Source organism: Excalfactoria chinensis, chromosome 5 (assembly GCF_039878825.1).
Source record: "Excalfactoria chinensis isolate bCotChi1 chromosome 5, bCotChi1.hap2, whole genome shotgun sequence".
In the NCBI taxonomy this organism is placed as follows: domain Eukaryota; kingdom Metazoa; phylum Chordata; class Aves; order Galliformes; family Phasianidae; genus Excalfactoria; species Excalfactoria chinensis.
In genome coordinates, this window is record NC_092829.1 from 37,720,043 (window position 1) to 37,746,766 (window position 26,724).

The 26,724-nt window shown below is 46.0% G+C and overlaps 2 protein-coding genes across 6 annotated transcripts in view; both read right to left on the minus strand.

Annotated features, from left to right (window-relative positions):
- The window catches only part of SWAP70 (switching B cell complex subunit SWAP70), a 31,696-nt gene extending 18,103 nt beyond the window's left edge, over positions 1 to 13,593 (minus strand). Inside the window, exons 1-3 of the mRNA XM_072338546.1 lie at positions 13,417 to 13,593; positions 7,375 to 7,515; positions 3,001 to 3,174 (exon numbers count right to left, since the gene is read on the minus strand). Coding sequence (XP_072194647.1) covers positions 3,001 to 3,174; positions 7,375 to 7,515; positions 13,417 to 13,515 — 414 coding nt within the window. The 5' untranslated portion in view covers positions 13,516 to 13,593. The remainder of the gene's footprint in view (positions 1 to 3,000; positions 3,175 to 7,374; positions 7,516 to 13,416) is intronic.
- A 4,509-nt stretch (positions 13,594 to 18,102) lies between these two features.
- Positions 18,103 to 25,648, minus strand: WEE1 (WEE1 G2 checkpoint kinase). 5 transcript variants are annotated; one of them, XM_072337505.1, is made up of 11 exons: positions 25,023 to 25,648; positions 23,843 to 24,051; positions 23,326 to 23,392; positions 23,070 to 23,242; positions 22,133 to 22,254; positions 21,455 to 21,601; positions 20,959 to 21,054; positions 20,800 to 20,885; positions 20,403 to 20,573; positions 20,164 to 20,309; positions 18,103 to 19,447 (listed from the first exon to the last, which is right to left on the minus strand). In XM_072337505.1, the coding sequence occupies exons 1-11, from the start codon at positions 25,581 to 25,583 to the stop codon at positions 19,297 to 19,299; spliced, it is 1,929 nt and encodes a 642-aa protein (XP_072193606.1). In that variant the 5' UTR covers positions 25,584 to 25,648; the 3' UTR covers positions 18,103 to 19,296. The 5 variants fall into 5 exon arrangements, with proteins under 5 accessions (XP_072193606.1, XP_072193610.1, XP_072193609.1 ...); XM_072337509.1 differs by lacking the exon at positions 25,023 to 25,648 and adding an exon at positions 24,769 to 24,913; XM_072337508.1 differs by lacking the exon at positions 25,023 to 25,648 and adding an exon at positions 24,193 to 24,820.
- Between the last annotated feature and the right edge of the window lie 1,076 nt (positions 25,649 to 26,724).

A 26,724-nucleotide genomic window follows, 5' to 3' on the forward strand; every position in this document is an offset into this window, starting at 1 on the left:
AGCTGCAGCCCACCCCAGGCCTCTCCCCACACCAGATTTCACTGACCTCACTCACCCAGATGCCAGGCTGCCTCCTCTCCCTACATAGCAGGGAAGAGCCCAGGCCAAGCACTGCTTCTGGCTTCCAGTCTGATCTCTGCTACCCAAGCAACAGGACAGCTTCTGGCCTGTGCTATCCCTCTACTGCTTCTAAATTTCCTCTTTGTAACTGTTTTCCTTGCCTTAAGTTTCCAATGCTTTCCTCAGCCTATGCCTTTGAAAGCTTTCCAGACTGTTCTCCCTTTTCTGTTTGAGCAACAGCTATAACACTTCCAATTTGCAACCTGCCCAACACCTGGGCAGGGAATCAAGCCTGAATGCTTTGCAGCGGGGGCAACAGCCCGTCCCTGGTGTGCTAAGAGGAAAGGCCCAACACAGCAGCACCTGTGCGTAGGTACAGCACTGGCAGGAAGGAAAGACAGCAGTCAAAGCAGTGCAAAGAAGTGAAATTGCACACAAGCCAGAGAGGTTTTCAGATAAGAGATGGTGCAAACAAGTGCAAAAACAGTTCAGGTCATTAAGATCAAAAATGAGAATCTCAGACAGGCCCCAAGGAGCAGGTCCTGAGAGGAGGAGGAGGAAGAGAACTTTGCAGCCATGTGAAGTTGTACCAACACTACAATGGATACCTAAGAAGTTTCTCTGTATCACAATCTTGCCATCCACAAGGTGGAAAGTAAAAATGTTCGTGTGATCGCTGTTCCAACATGGAAGTACCACCCAAGTTTCTTAATTCCTTATAAAGGGAAAATAAAGTTCAAAAGCCAAAAAGCCTAAGAGGTGGGAGGGAGGAGGGGAAGCAGCTGGATCCTGCACTAATCCCCCTAAGCCAGAAGCAGCAGTAAGTGGCATGTTGCAATATTCACAGCCAAGGATAAGAGAAACAAACAGGGAGGGAGAAGTGCTTGCTCCCTGGCTGCAAGGTTACAGTGATTCATGTGAGGTTTACATTTGTCTTACCCAAACATAAACACTACAGATCATTGCCTTCCCATCTGCTCCACACTCTGCAAAAATCCCTGCTCACATTTCATTCATTGAGGATGTGCAAGACAATTTCAGTTCACAGACAGGCAATGCTATCATGTAGTAAAAACTGAATACATAAACCAGTTTTCATATGGACTTGGGAGGCATAAAAAGAAAAATACCGTGACCAGGTACCAATATCACTTTGAATGCTATTGAAAAGAGCTGTTTTCAGCAGGAACTTCTCAGTATCAAGACAAAGAAATTGCAAATTTGTACCCCAAAAAAAAAAAAAATGCCCAGGAAATCTGGAGTTTAGATTTAATGTTAAAAGCAGTATAAAACCATCAACAAAAAACCCCATAAGAACTTAAAAGGCAGATATGAAAGGTCATGCAGAGAAAGAGCAAAACTGATCTATATTAGAAGTTTCCATCTTTACTTCTGGAATTTTGAGTAAAAGGGTAAGGGAACAAAGGTGGACATTTCCAGAAGCACAGACAGCACCAAAAGGATCAACACAAACCAGAAAGGAGGGCATTCACAGCAGCATTCCTCCACCAATCGATTACATTACCTGTGCAGTCTAAGGTAAAAGGTTAAAGAGTGTATGTGGGTATTGCATAGGATAAGAACAGAGCAGCCTTTCTTTGCCAGGCTCTACAAGCTTTCCTTAAAGAGTACTGCAAGGTGTAAATCTTGCTGCAACCAAGGAGATGCAGACACACATCCACACTAATGAGTTTTAAAAGTAATCCAAGTGAAAGAGCCATACAGGTAAACCCTGGAGACCAAGGATGGGAAGGAAACCTGATGCTATTAAGACAGGAGTTATCCTGCCTTTTAGAAATGTGATCTCTGTCCCCCAGAATCAACAGGAAAGACAAAAAACAAACAAGGGAATGCAAGAAGGCTGTCCCACTCTCTGGGGAATCAGCATGCCTGGTAGCAACCTGTCATCATCAGTCTGCCACAAACAGAAACACTGCACAGAGTGAAAGTGCCCTGCAAAAAACAAAGTGACAAGGCAAAACCGAGTGGTTCATTTCAATAGGGAAAGGGCACGATCTGTAAGTAGTGGTTTGGCTCAGCAGCTGGGAGCTGTGGCATGTAAATCAGACTCTTTTCATCTTTGACTTTTCAACAGTTTGGAAAACAAATACACATCCCAGTGCTGAGCTGTAGTCCTGCAGGATTTCTGCAGCAGGTTTTGCAGAAGATGGTTAATGCTTAGAGTTCCACCCAGAGTCCTTCTTCCCTCACTCCTCCCCAGGGGAAAAAGCTTTAAATAGTGAAGATTCCAAAAGCTCGCTTTAGGGTTACCTACACGAGCATTGCCTGTACTCGTCCGTCCACTTGAAGCATAAAGAAACTTCTCTTTTTTGCTCACTGCTGTTTATTCCTACAAGCATTTCAAGCAAGAGCATTCAGGTGGTGGCTGGTTTTGATCAGAAACAGACATCATCTGAAAAGTCTCCACTTCTCCATTTCAACAGGAGGGTGACATGAGACTGAAGACTCATTTTGCTCATGGTAACAGAGCAGAGAGAATTTTTTTTTTAGAATCACACTGTGCAAAATGTGACTCACGCGTAAGAGAGTTCAGGTATTAAAGATCCCAACGTGCACTACTCATGAGTGAGATGAGAACCTCAACAGCCCCAGGCAGGTGCATGTACTGGAGCTTGTCTCCCCAGCACCAGTCAGGCCTCACAGTCTGCAAAATAAGGCATTTACGGGCAGCACTCCCACTTAGCCCAAGCTGTTTAAATGGCAGACAAGAATAGCAATCAGTATCTAAAATACCCTGCAGGATCCCCACATGTGCAATGTGCAAGAAAAAGAAAAGCACTCAAAGCCTTATAAAAGATGAAAGTAGTTTCTATTAAAAAAAAAACAAACAAAACTCCAGAGTAGCAACCATTAACAAACCCAACTGAGAAACTAAACTAAGCAAAGCAGTGCTCAACAGCACAAGTTGCTGTTTCTTACCTCCTCAGGTACAATGATTAAAGGGTACTTGTCCTCTGATAAGAAGTTAAAAATAACCCACACTTTAAATGCATCTTCATCACTGATCAGCAAAGGACTTTTCGAGAGGTTCTTTTTAGCACACAGAGTCCAACACATTCTGTTGAATTCAACTTTATCAAAGTTCCCTTGAACCTAAAATGAAGAAATTGAACAACAACAATCAATGCATAGGAATGGCACAGGGTAACAAACAGATGAAATTTAACAGACCAAGTCATACCAAAGCACCAAGAGACTCTAGTTTGTAAGAAATACCAAGGCCTAAAATAAGCACAAACACAGCCTGCTCTGACTTCCTGCACGGGGTAAACTAAAGAACTTCTTTCAGCAAAATCTGCATCCAACCTCCAATTTCTGGTGAGTTAATAACACCCTGACCTCATGGGAAGGAGGCCACTGTGATTTTGTCTTTCCTCTCACACATAAGCTTCTGTTCCCAAACCTTCTGCCCTTCCAACTGCCCTTCTGTTGCACTGCTACTAAAACTCAACACAGTAAATGTGGAAACCACGAGAACAAAAACTACATGTGGACACACTAGTACCCATACTGGAACAGCTGGAAAAGACCTTTAATAAGCTTTTCTGCTTGATGTTGCTTAAGTGTAACTCCTGTAAGAAAATATTCACAAACGTAATCTTGCTTTAACATTAATCCACCCAAAATCTTTTTTTTCTCAGACTCTGAAATCCTCCCCTTATCCTTTATCATACCTAGCACACGCACGTACCCATCTGTGAGTCATTTACATATGTGAAAGCTTTCATTTCCCCTATTTTGTTTTTTAAACCCTGTTTATGCTATGGATGAAGTATATTTATCTCCACGCAGCTTTGCCATGCTGTTTCTTTGCACAAAACCAATAAAGTCATATTCTGCAGTGTTACAGAAGTCTCTTGAGATGTTGGAAATTATGGGTAAGAAATAGGTTCTTACACCTTGCCTGGGGGCACCACGGGTAACATTCTGTGACATTACAGGGGGTCAAGCCACGCAGCACTTGCACCCCAGAAATGTGCTGCTAGTTACCCTTCTCCTGAGGTGATGTGATGGAGCAGGAAACTTGCTTTCCTACAGGCAGCAGCACTTCAGCAATGCATCTGGCTCTACAAGCAGCCCATCTTGGTGGCAGCGAACACAGGGAGATGGGTGGAGTGACAACTCATGCACAGGCCTTGGCTGGGGTAAGAGCTGGTGGTTCCAGCTTGTGAGACCTGAAAGAGGCACCAAACCCAAAGCAGCCCCAGCACCTGCCAGGATTTGGCAGCAGCCAGCAGGTCCGAGGGCTGCTCTGCCTCAGGATGGGGCTGTACTGCACCAGTACTGCCATGTTAGCCATTCTTCCTTCAGACCTGCACTCAGTTATGGAAAGGGACTTCATCAAGTGTCCAAGTGGCATCCAGAGTACAGACACTGCATAGAAATTACTCAGGAAAGATGATCAGATGAGCATGCAGACTCCAACTCTCCAAAATAACTCTAATCCACCTTCATGGGTTGTTTTGCTTCATTGCTTTTTTTTTCTCCACACCATCACAGGCTGGCTTTTAAAGAAAGGATATAATTATTCTGGGGATGCTGGGAGTTGTGGGTAGAACTAAGTAAACTAAATGCGTCTCTTTAATAAGAGATACTATTTTTTCTGAACAATTTCACATGGCAAAGCTAGCTATTTCTGGTATGTACATTCTTGAAGTACATTTGTGCATGGCTGTGGGGGAAGCAAAGAGAAAAGCCACAACCAAAACCAAATCAGCTCTAGTGTTATCCCTACTACAGAACCCTGGACTGTGCTACTTTGGCTTCCTTCACTGCCTGCGTTCAAGTCCAGATCACTACACAACAATTACTCTGAAGTAGTAATTAGTCTGAATGACTGCATCCCTGACTGGGATGTAAGAGAGATCAATTCTAAGCACTGTTTCATTACAATGAAAATATCTGAACAGTTTCTAGAATTACGTTTCAGCTCATTCCCAAAAGCACCTCTAGCTTAATTAACAGCATGCAAACATAAAAACATTCCAAACAGGAGGAACTGATGGCTAAAAAAAGCAAGTCATAAACACACATACACATTGCTTTTTAAAGACACAAACAAAACAAATGTCTTGAGATCAAGAACTTTTGTTGTCTGATCTCGCTCAGAACAATTAATTTGCCAGAAAATACAACCAGAAATTGAGAGAGCTTTCTCTGCGTCTGGGGGTATAAAGTACTGGTCCCACTTTAGCAGCTCTGCTTAGTATGAATTCATGGCATCTGTACTGTGATCACCTCATCGAGAACAGACTATGCCTTAAAAGAATGAAAAAAAAGACTTTCTTGTTTGCTTTTTTTGGTTTGTTTTAAACAAAGGAGATGTGCCGTGGATCGGTGACTTCATCCCACTGCATGCTGTCTTTTGGCACTGACGTGGTCATCTCCAAAAGATGAGATGTCACAATCAGTGCACAAAGGTGGCCTTTTGTCCAAAGACTTTCACTGATTTTCAATACCAGATGTCTAAACTCTGAAGAGACATTTAGTCAGGATAAGTAATGTGAATTCAGAGACTACTCAACCCTGTTCCTTAACATTTTCTGTTAGCTGTTAAGAAAAACCAATGGTATGGGTACATCCTGCAAGTATCAGAAGCCAGAGCAGCACATAAACGAAAGCAACACAGGACTCTACACAAAGTTATGCTCCTTCTTTCCACAAGAAAGCAAGGTAGCTTGTTCTTTGCTTTTGCCAGGGGGTAAGAAGATGCCCCAGAGTAGCTACATGCTGTAACTTCACATCAACAGGTTTAGGTAGCCAGGTTTCTCATTTACAAATTGAAGTGTTATTTAAGAAATGCAATTGCTGCTCAATTTCACAACTCTTCTCCCTATACACCTTTTAATAATAAAGCATATACTATTACATTTGAAAAAGCCTTCTGCCTCTCTTCATTCATTGACTCAGTGGCTTGCTAATGCCTACAAATGCTACTAACAACAAACCTGTACTTCAGACTCCACAGCCATGATCCTGCACTCAGAATAAGGGCTCTTATTTCAATCTATGTACAAACTGCTCAGTCTCTGTTGAACCTTACAAGAGCTCAGACAGCCAACACTAAGTAGAAATGAGATGATAACCTCCCTAGGGATGAAGGGAGATTCTCCCACAGCAAGCAGCCAAGACAGCACGTGGGCACTACTAGAATTTATCTGCGGCCAGCAACTCCCACACATGGAACAGGGCTCTGTCACTGGGCAGGAGACACACAGACTAGAGAGGCAGAGGAGCTTATCCAGATAGCTGAAGCTTTCCTTGTTTCCAAGTTGACGGACTGCACCTCAGCTATGTATCATATTTTCCACCAGTATTAAATGTAGATTAAAGCAGCAGCAAAAGTCATCAAAACGTGGCTAAGGAGCTTGCATAATCTGCAACTGTCACATGAGTGACTTTCCAGCAGAAGGTCACTTTGGGACTTGACGTTTTAAAAGAAAGCAACCATCCGTGTATCTCTGCAGCCACAAATCAAAGCTTGAAGGTTTCAGGGTCAGCCTCCAAGAGAAATCAGTGGTATTGAAGCAAGTATGTGTGTTCTGCCTAGACCAATCTCCCAACCAAAGCCGTTAGAAGAGAAGTATGATAGTCCTTTACTTTCAGAAATGTCAACTGAACCTGACACACACAGCCCCCAGCAACCAGCTCTGGCCCAGCGCCCGCCTCTACTTAGAATAAAATGGATTGTGGCAAGGGGGAAACCCAGGTGGTTTTCCAGAGCTTCCCCCAAAACAACAAACATACAACCATAAAACTCTCAAGAGCGCTCCAACACCATGGGAAAGAACTCGTAAGGCAAAACTTAGCATCACTCCCTGACATTCCCCACCAGAAACATTGTTGGGATCTATTTATTAAATTTTTTCATGAATGGACAGTAACGATATTTTCCCTGTCCTGTCTGCAGATGAGGCTGTGGCAACAATCTTTTGTGACCACAGTATGGAGTGGGACAACCTATAGCTCCAAACACTTCCAAATAATTTTACACTGTGCTGTTTTATTAATATTAACATATTTCTACACAGGCACAGCATAGAGAACAACAAGATGTAACAGGAAATGGAAACAAAGGAGAGCTAAATGAAGTCAAGCAGAGCATACCCTTCCATTTTAAGGCACAGACACCCCAGAGCAGTGCCCCAAAACAACCCTGCAGAGACACAGCAAAATGCCTTCAGACCAGCACGTTTCCTGCAAGCAAAGGCCTGCTGTAAGGATGGCATGCTAAGGAAAGACACTAAAAAGAATGATAAAGGGAAAAACGGAACCCAAGAACCTAAAACTTACCTTTTCCAAGATGAATTTGTTTAAATAAGGCATGTAACCCTGATTGGAAACTGGTCCTTCATCATCATCCCTAAAGTGTTCTTCCAAGGCCACTGGGTCATGGGGAACATTTAACACCGTGCACAAGTTGTGAGAAAGGACCTGGGGACAGAACAAACATCAGTGACACCACTGTCGTGCTGCATTTCCTCCAGAGCAGAGCTGCGATGCACGAGACTGAGAGCAGAAAATGGCACCTTCAGTTCTGCCTTGGAGATTTTTCTCAAAAAATGGAAAACACCAACATTTAACTAAAAGAAACTGACTGCAAGGATCTGACTGCTTCACACTATTACAGGGGTGATTACAAACAGATCCGTTGCTATAGAAGCTGCCCTTTATACGCATACTCTTATGCATTTGAAAGCCAGGAGAGGCATGGAGAAACAAACACCAAAGTAGCATGAACACTGTGAAATTAGACAGCGAGGGAAAGTGACCACCAACAGCTAGCCCTGGAGATTGTAAATAATTATTACCCAGTTAAAACAAGCATCGAGGAAAAGAATCCAATATGCCACCTTTAGCTCACAAAGAAATGACCATTCCAATTAAAGTATTAACTATGGGTTTCTGCCATCTGCTTGCTTTTGAGTTACTTTTCAACATTCACCCCAAGTTTTGGCTGGTAAAAGAAAGGGCATGGAAAGCGCAAGAGTTTAGATGTGCATCTCCAATTTTTATTTTAAAAAGGTATTTGCATGCATTGTGTCAAGAGCTTAACGCCCACCAGCTCTCACGGCTGTTCTTGAGAAATGGCCTTCAAGAGGCGACACGCTCCATTAGTTTTAAGGAAGTACAGAATTACTGAAAACCGACTGGTAGCCTATGTGTCTTAACTGCTCCAACACAGACTGAGCTTTGCACGCCCGAACGGTGCCCACAGCAGGAAAGCAGGGCCTGAGTACCAGCTGCCCCTGTGCCACCAGCACTCTTCTCACACGGACATCCCTTCTGCTTTCGCTCCTCCTCCTCCTGAGCCAGGTCACCCCTGCACACTGCCACCCACAGCACTCACCCTGGGGACCATGCAGGGTTAAACTTCTGGGATTGAGTACCAGCAGCAGGAGCTGGGTTAAGGATGCAGCTCCACGTGCCCAAGAATGGTCTGTACTGGAAAACGTGAAGAACCAAAGGCAGAAACACAGGTAAAACAACATTAGGCAGAGGCTGCAAAATAAGACATGGAAGCTTGAAGGCTCCAAAGTCCGGGCAATCAAACACCTGCCACACACCTGCAATGCCTTTTATTTTGTCCCTGGATAAATTAATATACATTTACTTTTCATATGTATGCTAAGGAGACATACAGAGTCTAAGCACTGATTGGCACAGAGTCCTACAAAGTCAGCCCAAAATAAAAGTTCACTTCAGCAGAGAATTCCTGTTTACACACTCTGAAAGTTTCCATTTCTTTCAGAAAAGCACACGTCTCCATAAGAACCACATTTCCATACTTGCATACCAGCACAAAGCTACTAGGTAGAACAGCTGCAGAGTTACAGGACAGGAAAATAATAGCATCAGCCTTACCACAACAAAAGCTGTATTTCCCAAAGTAGCACAACAGTATTTACAAGTTACCACATTTCAGGCTACTCTCCATCAGCTGTCTTTTCTCTCCAATCTATCCTTCTTTTAACAAACAAACTGTATGAGTGAGTCTTTGTGATTCACAAGCAGGGGGGAAAAAACGTGCCATCATGCATGTTTTCCTTTTCTATTTAAGGCTTGAGGGATTCCTGACTTCCCTGGGGGGATCTCACTTTTGTACCCAGGCTACAGTTACTAACACAGTGGCTATAAAGGCAGCTAACAAAAACGTTCTACAAATATAACTGATTTGAGCACGTTAGCAACATAATTTACATGCTCAGTAAAGCACTTTCTCATCATATCCCCTCCACGTTACTCCTCCCCCTGGCCTTCTTGCTGTGCTCAGGCTGTCAGAAAGTTAGGTGCTTTCTGCATCCAACAACCAATTACCAGGAAAGAATTCCACTTCCAATCATTTCTAAGGGCTGCCTTATCTGCCATCTCCTCTGTGCCCAGGGCTCTTTTCATAGCTCAGGAAATTCCTCCACGCCTGCCAAAGCTGCCATTCTTCAACATGGCCCAGTGCCAGCTCAATCCTTCCCTCACAGGGCAAGACTGAAAAATTCTGCTCTGAGGTCTCGTTCTGTCTTGCTTTGTTCTTTCAGATCGCATTATCTGCACCATCACAGACTCTGCTCTAACGACCCATTCTCTTTTGTAGAAGCTAAGAAAAAATGAAAGGGAGCGAAGCAAACAAAAAGCTCCCAACAACTAATAGCCGAGGAGCGGATTAATTAGGACAGGAAAATCGCCCTGCCATGCAGATCTATCAACCACGAGGTGGTTTTGCACCAGCAAGAGTTATTCCCCAGTGCCGTGTGGTTGCAGGGCAGCTTTCTCCTCTCCCAGCACCTGTGGTGCTCTGAGTGCTCGCCTAACAACCTACAGCTGCAGCAGGTGGATCCAGTGGGGGTCCCCAGGCTGCAGCCCACGATGGGTCACGAGCATTCTGCAAAGCGTCCACAAAGACACCGCTCTCATTCTCTTTTCAATCAGAAGTTTTATAAGAGAGGTGCCCAGGGCTACCAATGAAATACTGCAAGTGTTCTGCTATGCATACAGATAACCCAACGCCAAAGGTCTCTGTAGCTACTGCTACAGACTTTGGACATTGCTTTACCTGGAGGGCTGAACCTCAGCCCAGCTCTAGGCACTGCAGCTGCTGCCCATTGGGCCCTTCTGAAACCTCATGCAAGTGGAACTGTCACCAACTGAGTGGCTCCACTTTAACCTTGTCCATAGAAGCCATCTGCATTTCTAAGAGGGACGAGAGCTCTGCTACCTCTTGCCCAGTAACACAAATTTGGCCCAGATGACAGCAGGACCATTAAGAAGACAGATTATTTCTACAGTGGCTATTAACAGGCTCTTCTGTATTTTTCCTTTCCTTTCTTTTCCATTTTTAGGGGGTCTCCTCCCTCCCCCGTCTCTCTTCAATGCCTGAAAATGTTGGCAGCACAGACCCTGACAGCTCCATTCACCGGCCTCGTGTGAATTCCTTCCAGGACATTCTTGGCTCATCTCTCCCCGACATCCATGTCAGCAGCCAGCCCGCCAAAGCAGGCCTGCACAGCGCTTTCCCTTTTCCTCTCCTAATCAGCATGAAATCAGCACCGAGCAGGTCCTCAGCACAGCCATGAGGTGTTCTAGCCAGAGCATGTCACAGAACCTCTGCAGCACAGCCTTCTTGCCCACCAGACCTGGGCTCATTGATGTCAGGTTGGCCACACCATGGCACTTACACCAAGCCCAGTTCCCAACACTGCACAGTTCATCTGCACGGCCCTGGGGCTGGCTGCCATGAGCACTGAGCCCCGAGTGCAGCCCTGAGTCACCGTGACTAATTTCCTACTGCCCCTCAGCGCTGGACAAAACCAATTGTCCCACGGGGTCCAGCCCGCTCCTTGCAGACTCTCAGCCTTTCCAGCGCCTTGCTGCATTGTTTGAAGCCTTCCTCTCCGTCTGACCGGCCCTCTCACCCCAATTACACCATCCTTCCTCTTCTACCAGCCTCTGACTTCCCATTTAGCAGAAGGGCAAAGCGAAGGTAAGAGGCACAATAACCCCGTAACATCCCAGCTATGACTAAAGGCCGGTTTAAGTTTTCTAGGCTTCACCAGCAGCTTTGGCTGCCCGCACCTTGCCAGTGTGCCTGAGGCCACATCCTGCACCAGCAATGCAGGACTTGGCAAAGTCCGTCCCAATGGCAGCACATGGAACAAAACAGCCAAATAACCCCACTGCCAAAGCAGAGAACTCTTACAGCAACGCAAGGAAGAGCTTCCAAAGACAGAGTAAAAACAAACTGGTAGAAAATATTAGTGCCAGTATTAACATGTACCACAAGGAGCGTTGCTGGCTAAGTGTAACTCCATTTAAAGCCACACTCAAGTTCCACGTGGAAAGCAGGCTGAACGTTGACACATTTGAGAAACTTTTAAAACAGTTCAATTTTAAAATGGCAGAATGAAAGAGAGACCGGGTTTAAATGTAGGAAAGCAAATATTTGCATGTAGCTCATTTGAACCTCAACACAGCTATAATTTCATCCACCACAATGATACTTCAGTGTTGCTATAGCAGCATTTGAAAGTTCAGTAACAAAATGATGATTATGTCCATATTTAAACATGTAATTTATGAAAAAAATAAAAATAAAAACACCTCCACTGGTGTAGAAAACTGGTAACATCTACAGCTATAACAGTAAAACTTCTGGAGATTACTTAGGACCTTCTGTACATCCGTGCAGTACCTTACACTGGATTACACAACTCAGAGATCCATGGTCAATAAGCTTTCCTACCATGAAGGGAAGCTCTGTATGTTAAAATACAGCCTGCTGCTCTCTGAAAACAAATGGATTTTTACCAAGCTTCCTCATAATGAAAGATTCATTAAGCTATTAAACATGTTTCATATTGCTGCCAATCTCTGCTAACCTGCTTACTTCAAGTCTCTTCTCTCTGCTTTATGGGGGTGGTGCTCCTTATTTATTGTAAACTTGGACAAGAAACACATCACCACAAAATAATCCCTTGGTGCAACATAGTCCCAAGTCAACGAGGCAGAGCTCCTGCCCTAATGCCCCAATAGCTACAGCTGTGCAAACACATTCTCTCCATAGTAGGACCGTTGGTTCAGCATCCACATTCATCCTCTGCCACAAAAAGGTTGCAGAAGAGCACTGCCTCTTGCCAGGTTTCCTGAAAGCAAACTCCTGCTGGCTATGGAGAAGCAACAGCCTCATGTTAGCTCCCCAAGTGCCACTCCCCCAAAGCCTTTGCACCAGAGGCAACTGCACAGAACCACCAAAGCCTATTGCTTTTCCATGCTTTTCACTAGCATGAAACAACAAAAGAGCCTAGGAGGATGTCTGACAGGTAACGAGGAGACAAGTTTAGTTTCCCATTTCTCTTTTATCTTTTTTTATACATGAGCATTTGCAGGCATGGGATGCTAACAAGATCAATAACCATGCTTTGGTTTGGAAGCACAACTAATCTTCTAGCACCCAGCATGTGCTAGACGCACAGACACCACAGGTGGAGCACGCTGTCTAAGTCCACCAGCATCAGCCCCTTCTTCACCCATGGCCTCACCCAGTGCTCACAAACAGCTGCTCCCCACCTGGTGCCACCTCCTGGGGATTGCAGCACAGCAATCACAGCCCTGCACACGAGGCAGCATGGTAAGAGCAGCTCTGCTCTAAAATGCAAGAAGGGAAAGCCCTACACACGAGCCAGTTCAACCCTGCAGCCCTGCCACCCCTACACAACATGGAGAGGAAGGGGCTACCCACAGCCAGCCACACGCTGCAGGTGCTGCATCACACTGCCCATGGCAAGGCCAATCCCCAGAGCATCCAAACCCAGCAGGCAAGGAAAACCCAGAGTAACAACAGGGAGCCACAGTTCCAGATGTCAACAGGTGTTGCGCTCTTATTCAAGACATTTGTTTATCCAGATCACTACTATTATCGCCGGGCCAAGGCAGCCCCATAAAGCAGGGCCAAGACGGGACCAGGCTCGGCAAGCTGCCTGGGAGCTCTCTTCAGAGCACAAACATCACTTCAGAGCTCGAGCGACGAAAGAAAGGCACAGTTGGAGCCTCTTGGCCAATTCTCCTGTGCGTACCCGAATAAGAGAGCGCTGCGGAGCCCCCGCTCTTCCCTTGGCAGGCCACGTCCCGCTTGCGCGCAGCCAAGCCGTCGGGCCGGACGGCGGGGCAGCACCACAGCGGGCCGCGGTCAGGCGCTACGGGGGCTCCACGTGGAGCGCAGCGCCGCAGAACCGCGGGCCCGGCCTGCCGCACGGACGGCGGCCTCGAGGGAGGAAAAGCAGTTGACGGCCCCGGCGGCCGCGTGCCCCCGGTCGGTCCGGCCGCCCCGCCCCGGCCCCGCCTTACCTTGAGCTGCGACTTAGAGACCTTCCCGCTGCGGTCGAGGTCGAGCGCGGTGAAGGCGTGCCAGATGGCCTTCAGCAGCTCCTCCTTGAGGCCCACCATGGCCGGCCCGCCTGCCGACACCCCACTCCTGTCTCCGCTCCGGCTCGGGCTCTCCCTTCCCGTTGCCCGCCGCCGCCAGACCCGCCCCGCACCGCCCCGGGGGCGGGAGCCCGGCCCGGCCGCCACAGGCGCCTCCCCGCGCGGCGCCGAGGGGGAGCCGTGCGCGCGCCACAGGTCGGCGCGAGCTGCCCGCTGCCTCGGCTCGGGAGGGCCCGGGGTGGCGTCCAACCGGCCGCCTCGACCAGTAGCTGAGCAGCCAGCAGCACGAAGCAGGGTGTCAAAGCGGGGCTGAGTTCGTGAGACGTCAGGAGGAAAGCAAGTAAGAGAACTCGAAGGTGCTACTAGCTTTGAGCATCGACCTTATGCTTTACATGCAGACTTCTCAGAGCGGGGACCTAGTCTTTGTTTTGCAGCAGGGAGATGTGAAAGGAGGAAATCTGCAAGCGTCTCTCCAGTTATGTGGATTTACATGATGCGGTTGAATCCTTTGCTTGCTTCCTGCTCAGCTCATAGGCAGCAGCCCACGCTCCAGTATTTCATTAACATCGGTTCCTGTAAGCCTCACCTAATCCATCTGCTGGTGAGCTGATCAAAAAGAAGCCTACAAATTAAGTATACAACGAATACACTGTTTTGTGTACATACACACACACAAAACTCACTTTGTTTTACATATACGTGATGGAAGCAATAGAGTAAAACCATTTAAGCTGAAGTTCATGCACAGACAAGCTTGCATCTGCTCAACAAAATCTTTGTGGTTTATGCAGAAACACAAAGTTCAGGACTAACTGCAGCCACGTCACAAGTGTGACTGTGGGTTATTTTAAGCAACAATCCCATTAAAGTGGACCAGTCTGGGTCTCCCTCCAACAAACAATCTGCATTTAAAACCTTTCAAAATAACATTGGCACAGTCTGCAGAAGACTAATTAACAGCGCTCACACTTACCCACAAAGCCCTTGATAGCATTACATAAACTAATTTGCTTGCATTATTCATGTGACAAAAGTAAGTTGTGATGCAACTTGACACACTTCTGCTTTTCTTGGAATTTGAGATCTCAGCAACTTTATTTTACAAGCTGTGCTTATTCTAATCTTGTTTGCTCACCCTGGTTAAAGCATGACTGAAGTGTTGTGCTGGGGAGGTGAGGAAGGGAAAACTGGCTCAGTCTCAGAGTGACTCACTTTCAGGAAGAAGCTTTACTTAGAGCCTGCTGAGGCCCAGCCCTAAGAGGTCAATCACTTCTCTCTTCCTCCCCCCTCCAGAAGCTTAATTACTCATTACCTAAACATTTAAGTATTTGTCTGGGCGGTTCTAATGAGAATAAAGATTACACACTTAAACTGTCACTAATTTTGTCCTGTGTCACTGAGTCATTTCAAACAACAAGAATTCAGACACGTTTGTAACACTCAGATTTTGCTCATCAAGAACGTCATCCCAAACAGTGACTGGAAGAGTCATTTTCACTCTCAGTAAAGCCACACTGAAGTAAGCAGAAACCCAAGACTTTTAGTAATGCTTTTTTGCCTTCTTTGAAGAAAACTATTTCTAGCACCTGTCATTGCACAGCAAGATTTCAATAGAACATAAATCTAAAGCAAAATCCAGTGTTAAATGATCAACACATTGCAGTTTCTGAATGGAATAGCCCCACTCTTAACAAGTCTCAAACACTGACGGTAGGGTGAGAAGAAGCAGTAAGCATATTTGGTATGATACTGCAGTTGGTCCTCAAATCCCTAGGTGAATTTATTTCTTCAGGTATTTTAAAACCCATTTCATCTCTGGCCTTACAGCACACACCCCCTAAAGTTCTCACTGAGACTATGTAGAAACTAAGTATGAACATAATTTTAGGTGAAGTAGGCAGCAGCACTGGATACCAAGTGAAATGTTAGCTTGGTCTCACCTACAAAAAGCACTTAATCTGATGTTTGCTTCTAAGATTCTTAGAGCAATCCTTATAGATATCCCAGCAAAAATACACTTAGATACAGTTTTCAGCTATTTATACACATGCTTTTTCAATCACACTTTAATAAAGAGGTAAAATATGGAGCACTAAGTTATCTTTTCAGCTCATTCCTGTTCACAAGCATCTTAGCCTACATTTGCAGTTAATGTAATGGAAAACTCAGAATATCAAGTAATCTTTGAGCTTGTATAAGTCAGGTCTTCGAACATGCTAAATAGTAATAAACTGCTTCCTGTTTAATTAGGCACAGTAATACTCTCTCCTCGAGGCCGCTCCCTTTCCCTTACCCCAATCCTGTATGTTGAAGGTGATAACATCTTCACACAAATCAAGTGTTTAAACAGAAGTGGAACTCCAATTTCCTACGTGCTGTCCTGCCTGCTCCCTGCAGTTTCTTCAGACTGTAACCTGTGTCAGCTCAGCAGCCTCCAACTGGGGGAGCTAGAAGCTCTCAGATGGTTACTGAAAACAGGGAAGGCTGGTGCAGAGTTTGACTGTTTCTGGTCATTGCTTTAGAACAAGTCCTTGCAAACAGCAAGGCCATTGGTAAGCAGCACGAGTGCTGAGAGTTATAAAACCTGTGCATTTTATACATATATCAAAATTACATGATACTGCCATGATTTCACTGTACTTCTCCAAGCCTGCAGAAACACAGTGTGAAGACGAAAAAAAGATGTATCACTTATCTAAAGTGCTGCTGATAAGAATGCTTAATCACTACTGCCAAACAAAACAAACAAAACTAATAGTGAGAGAAATGCCATACTAGCACACAATGAATGTTTTGCTAGACATTCATTGCCTATTTTGTCTAGAGGGTGTTGCTGAAGACCACTAAGCACTTTAAAGACAAGGTCACAGAATCAGCTTTTGGTAGGGTGCACATGGGTTTATTTTGTCTTGATTTAAATTCAGTTCAACCACGCCACCACTGATGGACTGCAGCACTGGATTCAGATTCAGGCCGGATATGAGCATATTTCTAGAGGAGGCAGGGATGTAAAATACCAGCTTTACAGTTATTTTAAGGTTCTCTGTATATGTAGTTCTTCAATAAGTCAGGCATTCTGATCTAAGCAGTCAGAGTACAAGACCTCTGCTTTGCAAAAACAACCTATTAAAAAAAATAAAAATCACAAGAAAAATGGAAGTCATAACATAGGTATTGTGAATATTATTTGCCTCCCAGTTCGATACTTGCTGCTTTAACCGAGATCTAACCCTCAAAGTGCCAAAGTTCACCTTGTTACGCTGCACTGCACAGAGTTTTTCCAAGTGATGTTTGACTTCCTGCACCTCACAAGAGGCCGGTAGTTTCCTTCTCCAGCTGTGTACCTCTGTGCAATTTTTCCCTAAACATTTGTGCATTAAAATAATTGTGGTAGCTTATGAATTTAACTTTCTATTACAGAAATCTCTCAAGGGCAGTAAAATAGAGACACTGCTTCTCACTCAGCAAGCATATGAGTCACTGGATGCTAGGAGCATTCAAGAAAGCATTCACACATTTCACAAGTTCTCTGGCTCCTCCCACAGTAGTCAGGATTCTCAGCCTTACCATTGGCCTGACTCAGGAAAAGCTATTCCTATTGAGATGAAACTTCACCATTCTTACTGCTCCTCTCCCTCACACATGGAGGAAAGTTACAACCCCTAAGGCCACTTCAGTTGTATGTTGGGCATTACTTTCATTGCAGATACAAACTTGCAACCAGCACATCTGTGTAGCAGCAGTTAATTATCTAAGTAGATTTATTTATGTTACACAAGGAAACAGACTTTGCTTAATTTTCATGACTGCTTAGAAGCATGCTTTAAGAGAGGCCTCAACGTAGATGAAGACTGTACCATATACACCAAGCCAAATCTTAAAAGGAACTCCAGTCTATCATTTTTATTGATGAGAACTGCTTATTCAGCAGTTACCTAAAACAAGCCTGAGTTTATCATATAAGGAGCACCAAAACACCTCTTACAAAGAATACAATTTTCATATTAACTGCTAAGTTAAATTTTGCTGCTCCACTCCACTCACGTACATTATCTCTGCAAAGCCATCCTCAATTTATTTTTTAATACAGCAACCTAAAACTCGCTAAGTAGGCTTATCAGTCAAGCCTTTATTAATGTAGCTCTCCTCTTTACGTATACTACATACATGTATTTTACTTCCATGCCACAGAAAATGTGCTCTTATCACATTCCAGTTCCTACCAGTTTCCCTCCAAGCCTCTGCATTACCAATTCTCTTCCCACTCTCAGCAGTTTTCCCTCCTTACCTCAGAAGCAGCGGGACTTTCTTCACGGTCCACCCAAGTATTCAAGTCCAGTTCATCGAGTTCCAACTCCAGTGTCTTCAGCTTCCCACCTCACAGTACCTTCCTGAAGCTGTAGAGACAGATTGCTGTTGACATACACTAGCACAGGCAGATTGTGTTGCTTTTGCCCCATTGTAACTATTGGTGACTCCCACTCTCCTGTGAGGGACTTGCAAAGCGCTAGATAGGAATAGGAAGCAAATCTAACCCAAACTTGCCGTGTTCCTAAATACGCATTTCATTCCCACAATTATAAAGTTTAAATAAGCATAGGACACCACTAAACACAACTTTTAACTTTAATATTCAAATTCAACACTAGTAAAAACAAACAGAGCACAAATGGGAGAAACACCGTTTACACTAAAATGAATTGAGAGACAAGCCAGTCATTGGAACAGTTCTGTTTTTCAGTAACATCTACAGCCAACATCAGTACAAGTTTCAATGGCCACATTCTGTTTGTTTGGGACTTTAAAATGAACAGTTAAAATGTTTCTGTTGGCATCCCAGACTGCATGTTTAGTATCGCGTACTATAGGCACAGTTCAACTTATGTACATCAACCATGAACACTTACGCTAAACAATTATTTACAGGTATTTCAACATTAAAAAAAATATACAAGAATGAAAAACTGAAGAGAATACCAACATTTAGAGAACCTTATTAAAAGGATTACAGAACATCAATAGCCAAGACGTTAACAATTGCACTATACTAATACAGAGTCCAAGTATTAAATTGGTGCATTATTTCACAATGCACTAGCTTCAAGAGAAAATGCTGCCTTCACTAAAACGCAGCTTAGATTTGATTCACATAATTGTTTTAACAAGAAGCCTATTAACACAAGAATGATTGTTTTAATGCTACAGTTTACAGCGAGGACAACACACTAAAATAGCAGCAGTTCCACATGGCACTTAATTCCACAGGTTTCTAAGCTGTGGGTTATGCAATGCCTACAAAGTGCTCCCAGTTGAATATACAAATAAAATTCACAATAGAAGTCTACCTGACATCAGGTACACCGAGCATAGGTGGCCTTAAAGCCCGTCTGTCAAAATTCATTCCCCTCTGCTCCAAAACCAGTAACACAGCAAGTCCCCTTCCCTCCTTCTTAAAGATCATTAGGGATAGTACTTCTCATTACAATGCTGTAACACCAAAAAGCAGCACACCACTATAGTGGTTAACCCTGGGACGATGTAACATCTAACAGTGTAACTGAAATGTTCTTGGATTAACATCCAGGATCCTCTACAGATAGTAACCGAGTCCATTATCTCAATGGCCACTACAGCTCATCAGCCATATCGTAGAAATTAAAAACCCAGAAGCAATTCCTGTAAAAGTAGCGACACTGTTCAGACAGGACAAGAAACCGGGAATTGAACAATCCCTTCAAATCCTCAGGCTTCAGTCCAGCAGAGATGCTAGAGCCATTCTCAGTAGTTCTTTTGGACCTCAGTTCAGTATATAGTAAGACTAACTGAGCGGTTCATTTTCTTGCCAATGAGTCTAGATGGTCTACTTTGTGTCGTAGATCTGGTTGTCATTCTGTCAGTGAACAGAGCTCTCTCCTCAGCTGCAGCCTTTGCCATCTGTGCCTTCTTCAGCTCTCTGCAAGACATTGGAAGCCACACTTTAGCAAAGCACCAGTGGGGGTCTACGTGCACGTCACAGTGAGCACTTCAGATTAATCACAGCAGTTCAGAACTAAAGATTTGCCATCCGCTTGGGATAAAAACTTTTAACAGTTCCTCAGTGGCTTTTGCTTGTGTTTATAAAAGCCAAAATACCTGCTGGAATGGAAGCGTGTATACACAATATAGCTCACTAGTTTTTCGAACCTTATGTAATACCTATTTCATCTCCATTTGTCATCAGTGATAAATAAATGGGGAAAAATGATTTTCATGTTTTCACTCAATTGGCCAGTTCTATTCCTGTAAGCCAGAGTGTTATCAACACCAGCATCCTATCCCATCCTCTCCACATAAACATAGTGCCAGTTCACTGAAATAGTACAATCCATTTTAAACAATCTACTTCCTTAGAAGACTGGAGATCAGTCATACATGCACACGTCTACCCATCCATCACACCAATGCTAGGGAATTAAGATCTACAACATGTACCTATTCATCCCTAGAAGTCTAATCTTGAACTCTTCCTTCCACTGAAGGACGCAGTACAAGAGCCGAGTTACCTCAGCAAACCTGTCCTTACAAACCTGCACAACCTGTCAAATTCTTCTTTCTGCAGTCAATCATAACCATCTCATCAAAAACAGTACAAAACTAAGCTACATTTAAGGAGCCCGAGGAATTACTTACTTCTGCAAAAGTGAATTTTTGAATTTTTCAGCATTCAGTTCTATCCGCAGCTGCTCTGCGCTCTTCTTTGCGGCAGACAGCAGCACTGAATGCTTGACAAGCGCCACAGCTGAAGGTCTTTTCTCCGGATCAGGACTGATCATAACCTTGGAAAAAAGAAAGAAAGTCATCCTAGTTAAGGCCAGTAATACAGTAATAAACTACACGAATCAGCGAGAGGCTGGAACAAGAGTGCTTACTTTTAGTAACTCCAGCAGTTCTTGGGAAAGCACTTGTGGTATTCTTGGTAGTTTTCCTTGTCGAATTTCATGCCATTGGTCACCATTAGTTGGAAGAGGTTCAGCCCCAGCAGCGCAGACAACAGTTAGAGCAAGAGCAAAAATATCTGCTTTTGGCAAATGAGTGTAATTCTTTAAAAATAAAGAAGAAATTTATTAGACACTATCCAGTAATAAAAAGAAATCTGACAGACTGATGAATACTGAACACACACACACACGTTACATTTCCACCAGTTTTCAGGGAGAAGTCGTTTACAAGTTTCTCCCTGAGCAAGGAGGTGGCAGACAGCAAATCACTACAGAGAAAACAGCACACAGATCAAACACGACTGTCTTCTACAAGAAGGATAGCTACCTCCTGCAGGACTTCATTCGCAAGGAAACGGCTGTCACCTTCTTCCACCTGTGGACTCGATACTCGAGTTACATGACCAAGGTCACCTGCAAAAACATGAAGTTACTTCTCAGAAATGCACGTGATGCAGCTCTTAAGCACAAGTTAGCTGCTTCTTACCTATTTTAAATATGACTCTATCAGATGACCACTCTTCATCATCACCTTCTTCTGAAGTTGTATTTGGCACCGATGTCCTGGATATGAAAATGTTACCTGAAGAAGAGTACAACTGTTAAAAAAACACGTTTGTGTCTAATTTTTGCTTTACCTGGCTTCACCCATTTATCTTAGCCATAGAGAAGTTTCAGTTGCATACCCAACTCCTCAAGCAAGAAATTACAGCACACAAACGCACATACTCACTTTGTGCCTCTCTGCTGGGAGAACAGCCAAATTGTATGCAAGAAAGAGTCAATTACACAAAAAAGATCCAAGATAAACTCATTAACAGTTCAAGTTTGCTAGCCAACTTCCTAACTGACATCTTTGTACCGCTACTTAGAACTTCAATGAACAATTCACACTTAATAAAGCATGGTTAACTGCTCATTTGTCTACAGAAGATTAAGTTTAATGAAGAAGCTATCAGTAGATTAAAGCAGTTAACGCTTACTAGGTTTGATGTCCATGTGTACCAGTGACATTGAATGTATGTACTTTAAGCCTCGAGCCACCTGAAGCAGTAGGTCCTTCAGCTCTGGCTCAGTAAAATAACGCATGTTCCTGTAATTCTCACTTATGGCATCGGCTAAACTGCCACCTAGAAGAGACATTAAAGAAAACAATTATTTTCTACATCAGACAATTGAGAAAGTAATGACTGCAAAATTTAAGTACAACCGACTTCCAGAAATAGTAGCAACTCCATCGTCAAGAATTTGCTGATGATGCACAGGAAATGTAAAATCAAATGCATCGCCTCTTTTTATAGCCATGTAATGTATTATTCCACCCCACCCACCCAACACACACATTTTTTCCAGGGGAAAACCTTTCCTCACTATTCCAGCTTGAGGTACTATACAAAAGAAAGAACAGCTTTACTGCTCACAAACACCTAGTGTAGTTCCAACATTCTTGGACGCTTCACACCAACTAAAACTTTGCTATTATTGCTTCATGTACCTGTTATCCCTTTTGCAACAGAAAGAAACACATCTGAGACAATAAAAGCACCAGCTATGTGTAGGGCAATCAATTCTTGCTTAATGCTAGCAATTGGTAGATACCTGGATATCTTCAAAAATCAGGTTATTAAACAAGTTGAGGTCAATTGATAAGCAGTACTTACCATTGCAGTATTCATTCTGTATGAGCATATGATCATCTTCAGCCCATGCAGAGTAGTATCTTACTACATGAGAATGCTGTCCCAGAACTGCATGTGCATAAACCTCTCTTAAAGCATTTTGCCTGTTGCAGTCACAAAAAAACAGCACATAGGAATGTTATGAGGTAAAATTAGTTCCATTTCAGCTTGATATAGAAACACATTATAACATCACCCCCTTCTACCAGCTCAGGTCTTTAAATAAAAATCTTAACATTCATCGCTGTGGCACCTTCCATTGGGTTTGTATTTATATCCAACCAGCTAAAGCCACTTATTTTGCATTAGAAGACACTGAACGTTAAAAATCAGGCTTTGTTGCAGGTGATTCTTGATGCCACTTGCATCACTTGCTTTCCAGCCACTCCCAGCAGCAAGTTTTCAGAAGCACATCATTGAAGTTTCAAGTAAAAAAAAAAAAATCAGAATCATAAGCTGGGACAACTGAACAATTTGAAATCCCTCCTGTGTAGGCCTGGTATGCAATTTCAGGCAGCGCACTCTAATAGAACTATTTAACACTGGGGAAAAAAAGTCAGGAACATCAGGCTCACCCAAAAAACACCCGACAAGCTGTTTGTCACTCAGACATACCCAGCACACACCAACACCCAGTTGTGGCCACATTGCTTTCTTTTTGTAATTCAAAGATCAGCACCGCACAGCCTACTCAAACAGTACCCTCCTGCCAGTAATGCAAGGGAGCATTATCTTTTTATTTCCAGACCAGAGCAAACTGTTTCCATTTAGAATACTGGGGTAAACGTGTTGTGGTCAAACGACCTCTCTTCCCCAGTTTCTAAGTCTGTACAGCATTCAGAAGAAAAACTAAACCAACAAACCGATCACACACAAAAAAAGCACTAAAAGGTGGCTCGTAAGAGTAGGAAATACTCACTCATCCACTGAGCCTGCTAAGGGCTTCTTGGATCTTTTTATAGCATAAATGCAGCCATCAAGCCTCTTCACACACTTAAATACAGAACCAAATTCACCAGACCCAATCTTCTCCAGCTCATGAAATTCGGTTGCATACCGTGACTTCATATTACTTTCTGTTATTGTGATCCTCTGCAGAGATTAGAGAAGAAAATACTAAGGTGTGCAGACATGCAAAGTGCCAAAACTCACAAAAAGCTCTAAACGTTCATTACCTTAGCAGGTCTGATAGCTTCATCTTCAGGCTCTCCATCACTCGCTTCCATATCCTCTCCACAAGAGCTGGAATTCACACTTGTCAGTTTTGCAGAATTATAACAGCTTAATTTACAATTCAAGTCTAACATCTACTCACTGTTTTGAGATTCAGCTCTCCCATTCCCCTCAGGTTTAGTCTAACTGAACACGAGGCATTTACAAGCAGAAAGTTAAAACAAAAACCATAAGCAGCTCAAGCACCATTGCTATTTCTTCCCTGTTTCACACCAGCATTGAGCGTGTTTGCCCTTCCTCAAGGAACAGAGTGTGCAGTTCAGACACAGTCTGATCTTTCTCTGCCATGTACTAACCAGAAGATCAAACACTAAACGGTTCTTCCACACTACCACACATCTCAAAGACACACAGTCTCAAGAGGTGTTTCACATTGCTAACAGACTCATAAAGAAAACTGTTCTCACAGAAGCAGTTCAAAACAAATAAACTTCACAAAGAAAGAAATACATTACTCACTCATTCCAGTGCGTTCTCTTCCTCCTTCGACACTGCCCTTCAGAGTTGTGAAGGAACATGGAATCCGGAGTGAAGGGATTAATATTCACATGAGGTGTTTGTCTAATATTTGAGTCTTGCTTCTCTGACCTCCCAGCGTTCATAAACAGGGAGCCTCCTCGAAGTTTGACTGAGCTGGAGCCCAGTCCTTGGGCTTTAGAAAGCAAACTCTGTATTTAAAAGACAGAAAAGGCGCTTAATATTGCTTTAGACGCAACGAGTCACACGGGGATTTTTCATATAAACGGTATGGAGGTTAGACTAAACAGCGGGCCACCAATTCCAATGACAAGCTTAAAGCAAAAGTTGACCCCCACCAAGTCAAAGGGTTGCTCATCAAATCGGGAGCAGAAGCCCGCAGCCGGGCCTCCCGAGGATGCTAACCGCCGTCCTACTGCATCGCCAGCAGGAGCACCACCTCATCCGACCAGCCGCATACAGAGTCCGAATGAAACGTTCGCATGCAGAGCGCCCCAGCCCTGCTCTCCAAAACCAAACTAGTCGGAGACGCTCACGGTTCTATGGAGTCTCAGCACGGTTCTGCGTTCCCACTGGATAACGTCACCGATGTTTTCGGGTTCTAAAGGTAACCTCCCCGGGATAACCGGCGGGAATTCGGGAGACCGATCTAGAGATCTCCGGCGGAACTCAGCGTTAAGCTGTCTGCTTTGAGTGTCACGGTACAGACGCTCGCATCTCTAAAAGGTTCGCTCCTACTCGGCGTAAGCGCATCTCGCTCTCGGCCTTATCTAGACAGGACACTGCGCCGCCGGGAAAACCTCATCAGCGGTGAAAGTTGGGGAGAAAAACGAAAACTCGGCCGCACAAGTACAAGGGCCGACGGCACGCTGCCCCGTTATCAGCGCGGAGCGTTACTCCTCTCTTACTCCTCTGTTCGCCTTCCCCACGAGCACGCGAACGGCGGCGCGTTCCAGCCCCCGCCTCACGTGTCCGCACCGCTCGGCGCGGCGGCAGCACGGCGACGTGCCCGGAGGACGCGAGCAGCCCCGAGCGGACGCCCCGCGCCTTACGTAACCGCCACGGCCGCGCCCGGCCCCGCGTTCCAACCGCCGGACGCGAGGGGCGGCGCCCCCCCCACCTTCCCCCCGCCCGGTAACGGCCGCCCCGCCCGCCCGCTCACCTTCGGGGTGTGCGGCGTGTCGAACAGGCGCAGTTTACGGAACGTCTTGTGCGGCGGCGTGCCGGGGTAGTCGGGCAGCGGCGAGCCGGGCTCGTCGCTCCGCAGGCGGCAGCCGCCAGCCGCGGGATGCGGAGGGGAGCGCCCGCCGGAGCGGCGGCCCTTGTGCGGCGGCGGCGGCGAGGGCGAGCCGGCCATAAAGTAGGCGCCGGGAGACTTGACGGGCGAGGAGCCGAAGCCTTCCTCCTCCCACGAGTCCCCCTCATCCGGCAGCGGCGCGGCCGCGGGCTCCATCATCTCCTCCTCTTCCTCCTCCAGCAGGGGCGGGCCGCCCCGCGCCGGCGTGCGGGCTACCGAGAGCGGCGAGTCCGCCTCCTGGAAAGCCGAGTCCTCGCCGGTGCTGTTACCGCTGCTGCCGCCCTCCTCCTCCTCGTCTTCGTCCTCCTCCTCGCAGTCGCTGTGGCCGCTGAGGAACAGCAGCTTCTGCCGGATCGGGGCGGCCGCCCGCCGGGCCGAGACCCGCCGCGGCGGCGCCGTCGTCGGCTGCAAGCTGATGAAGCTCATCGCGGCTCGGCCGCCCGGCTCAGCCCCGCTCACGGCCGCGCCGAGCCGCTCCGTCCGCCGCAGCTCCGCCCCGGGCGCGGTATCGGCTGCTCCGCGCGGCTCTGCCCCCGGGCACGGCGCACCTCGCGCCGTTCGGACTCCGCGGCTTTCCCGCGACCGTTAGTCACGTGGCACGCACGCCAGCCAATCGCGCCCGCCCCCTCCGTTTGAAAACACGGAGGGCGGGGGCGCAGCTGCACGCGCTCGCGTCACGGAGCGCTTTGGCGCGAACGGGGAGAGCGGAGGGGGCGGGGCCGGGCGCGAGCCGACTGCGGGCGGTTGGGCGGGGGCGGGGCCGGCACAGCCACACGGCACAGCCACACGGCACGCGCTCCGAGGCGGCCGCGCGGACACGTCCGAGCTGTGCCGCACGGCGCCATCTTTGCCGCGGGGCGCAGCCTCATCCGGCTGCGGCGCTTCGGGGCCGGGCGCGGCCGGAACCGCCCGGAGAGCGGGCGGGGAGCTCGAGTCTGCCGTGCCGCCTCGGGCTGCGGAAGGAGCCGCGTCGCGGCGAGCTCTTGGCTCCTTAGCGTAAGGGCTCTCCGAAGGCTCAGTTTCACGCCGCGCTGAAGCGAGTTCCGGGCGCTCTTCCTTAACTAAAACAGAAAAACGGCGCTCCACGCTCCGTGCCGTTTATTTGCTCTCGGGAAGAGGAAACGCGCACGCATCGCCCCATGCAGTCACTGGCAACTCCCACAAGAGCCTTTAAAGGGCCCACAGGTCACAGCGCTGTGCCGCTGGCAGCGGCTGCCGGGATCGGACGGGCGGCTGGTACTGCACAAACGGCAAGAGTGCGTTAAATTAATTTGGCTGAACGTGCTGGCCATTGCCATGACTCAGTACCTCCCCACGCTCCCAGCTTATGCACAATGAGGTGGTGTTGCTCAGAGCTCCACCATCATGTCCAAGAACAGAGGCCGTCAGTTCTTCTGACAAAGTGCAGAGGGATGTTTCCACTTCATGTCAATACCCCATACACTCCTCGCACTTCTGATCGCCTGAAAGCTGAGGGCAGACAATGTAACCTATGAAAGAACTGGGCATCGTTCACACAGAGATGGCTACAGCAAGCCAAGTGCTGTACAAACACTTGCCCTGCAAT

Coding starts and splice junctions, on each gene's coding strand:
- WEE1 (XM_072337505.1), bottom strand. CDS start 25,583: ATGAGCTTCATCAGCTTGCAGCCGACGACGGCGCCGCCGCGGCGGGTC. Junction 23,243..23,325: donor AAGCTATCAGACCTGCTAAG/GTAATGAACGTT, acceptor TAATCTCTGCAG/AGGATCACAATAACAGAAAG. Junction 20,886..20,958: donor TAGAGTCATATTTAAAATAG/GTAAGAAGCAGC, acceptor ATGTTTTTGCAG/GTGACCTTGGTCATGTAACT.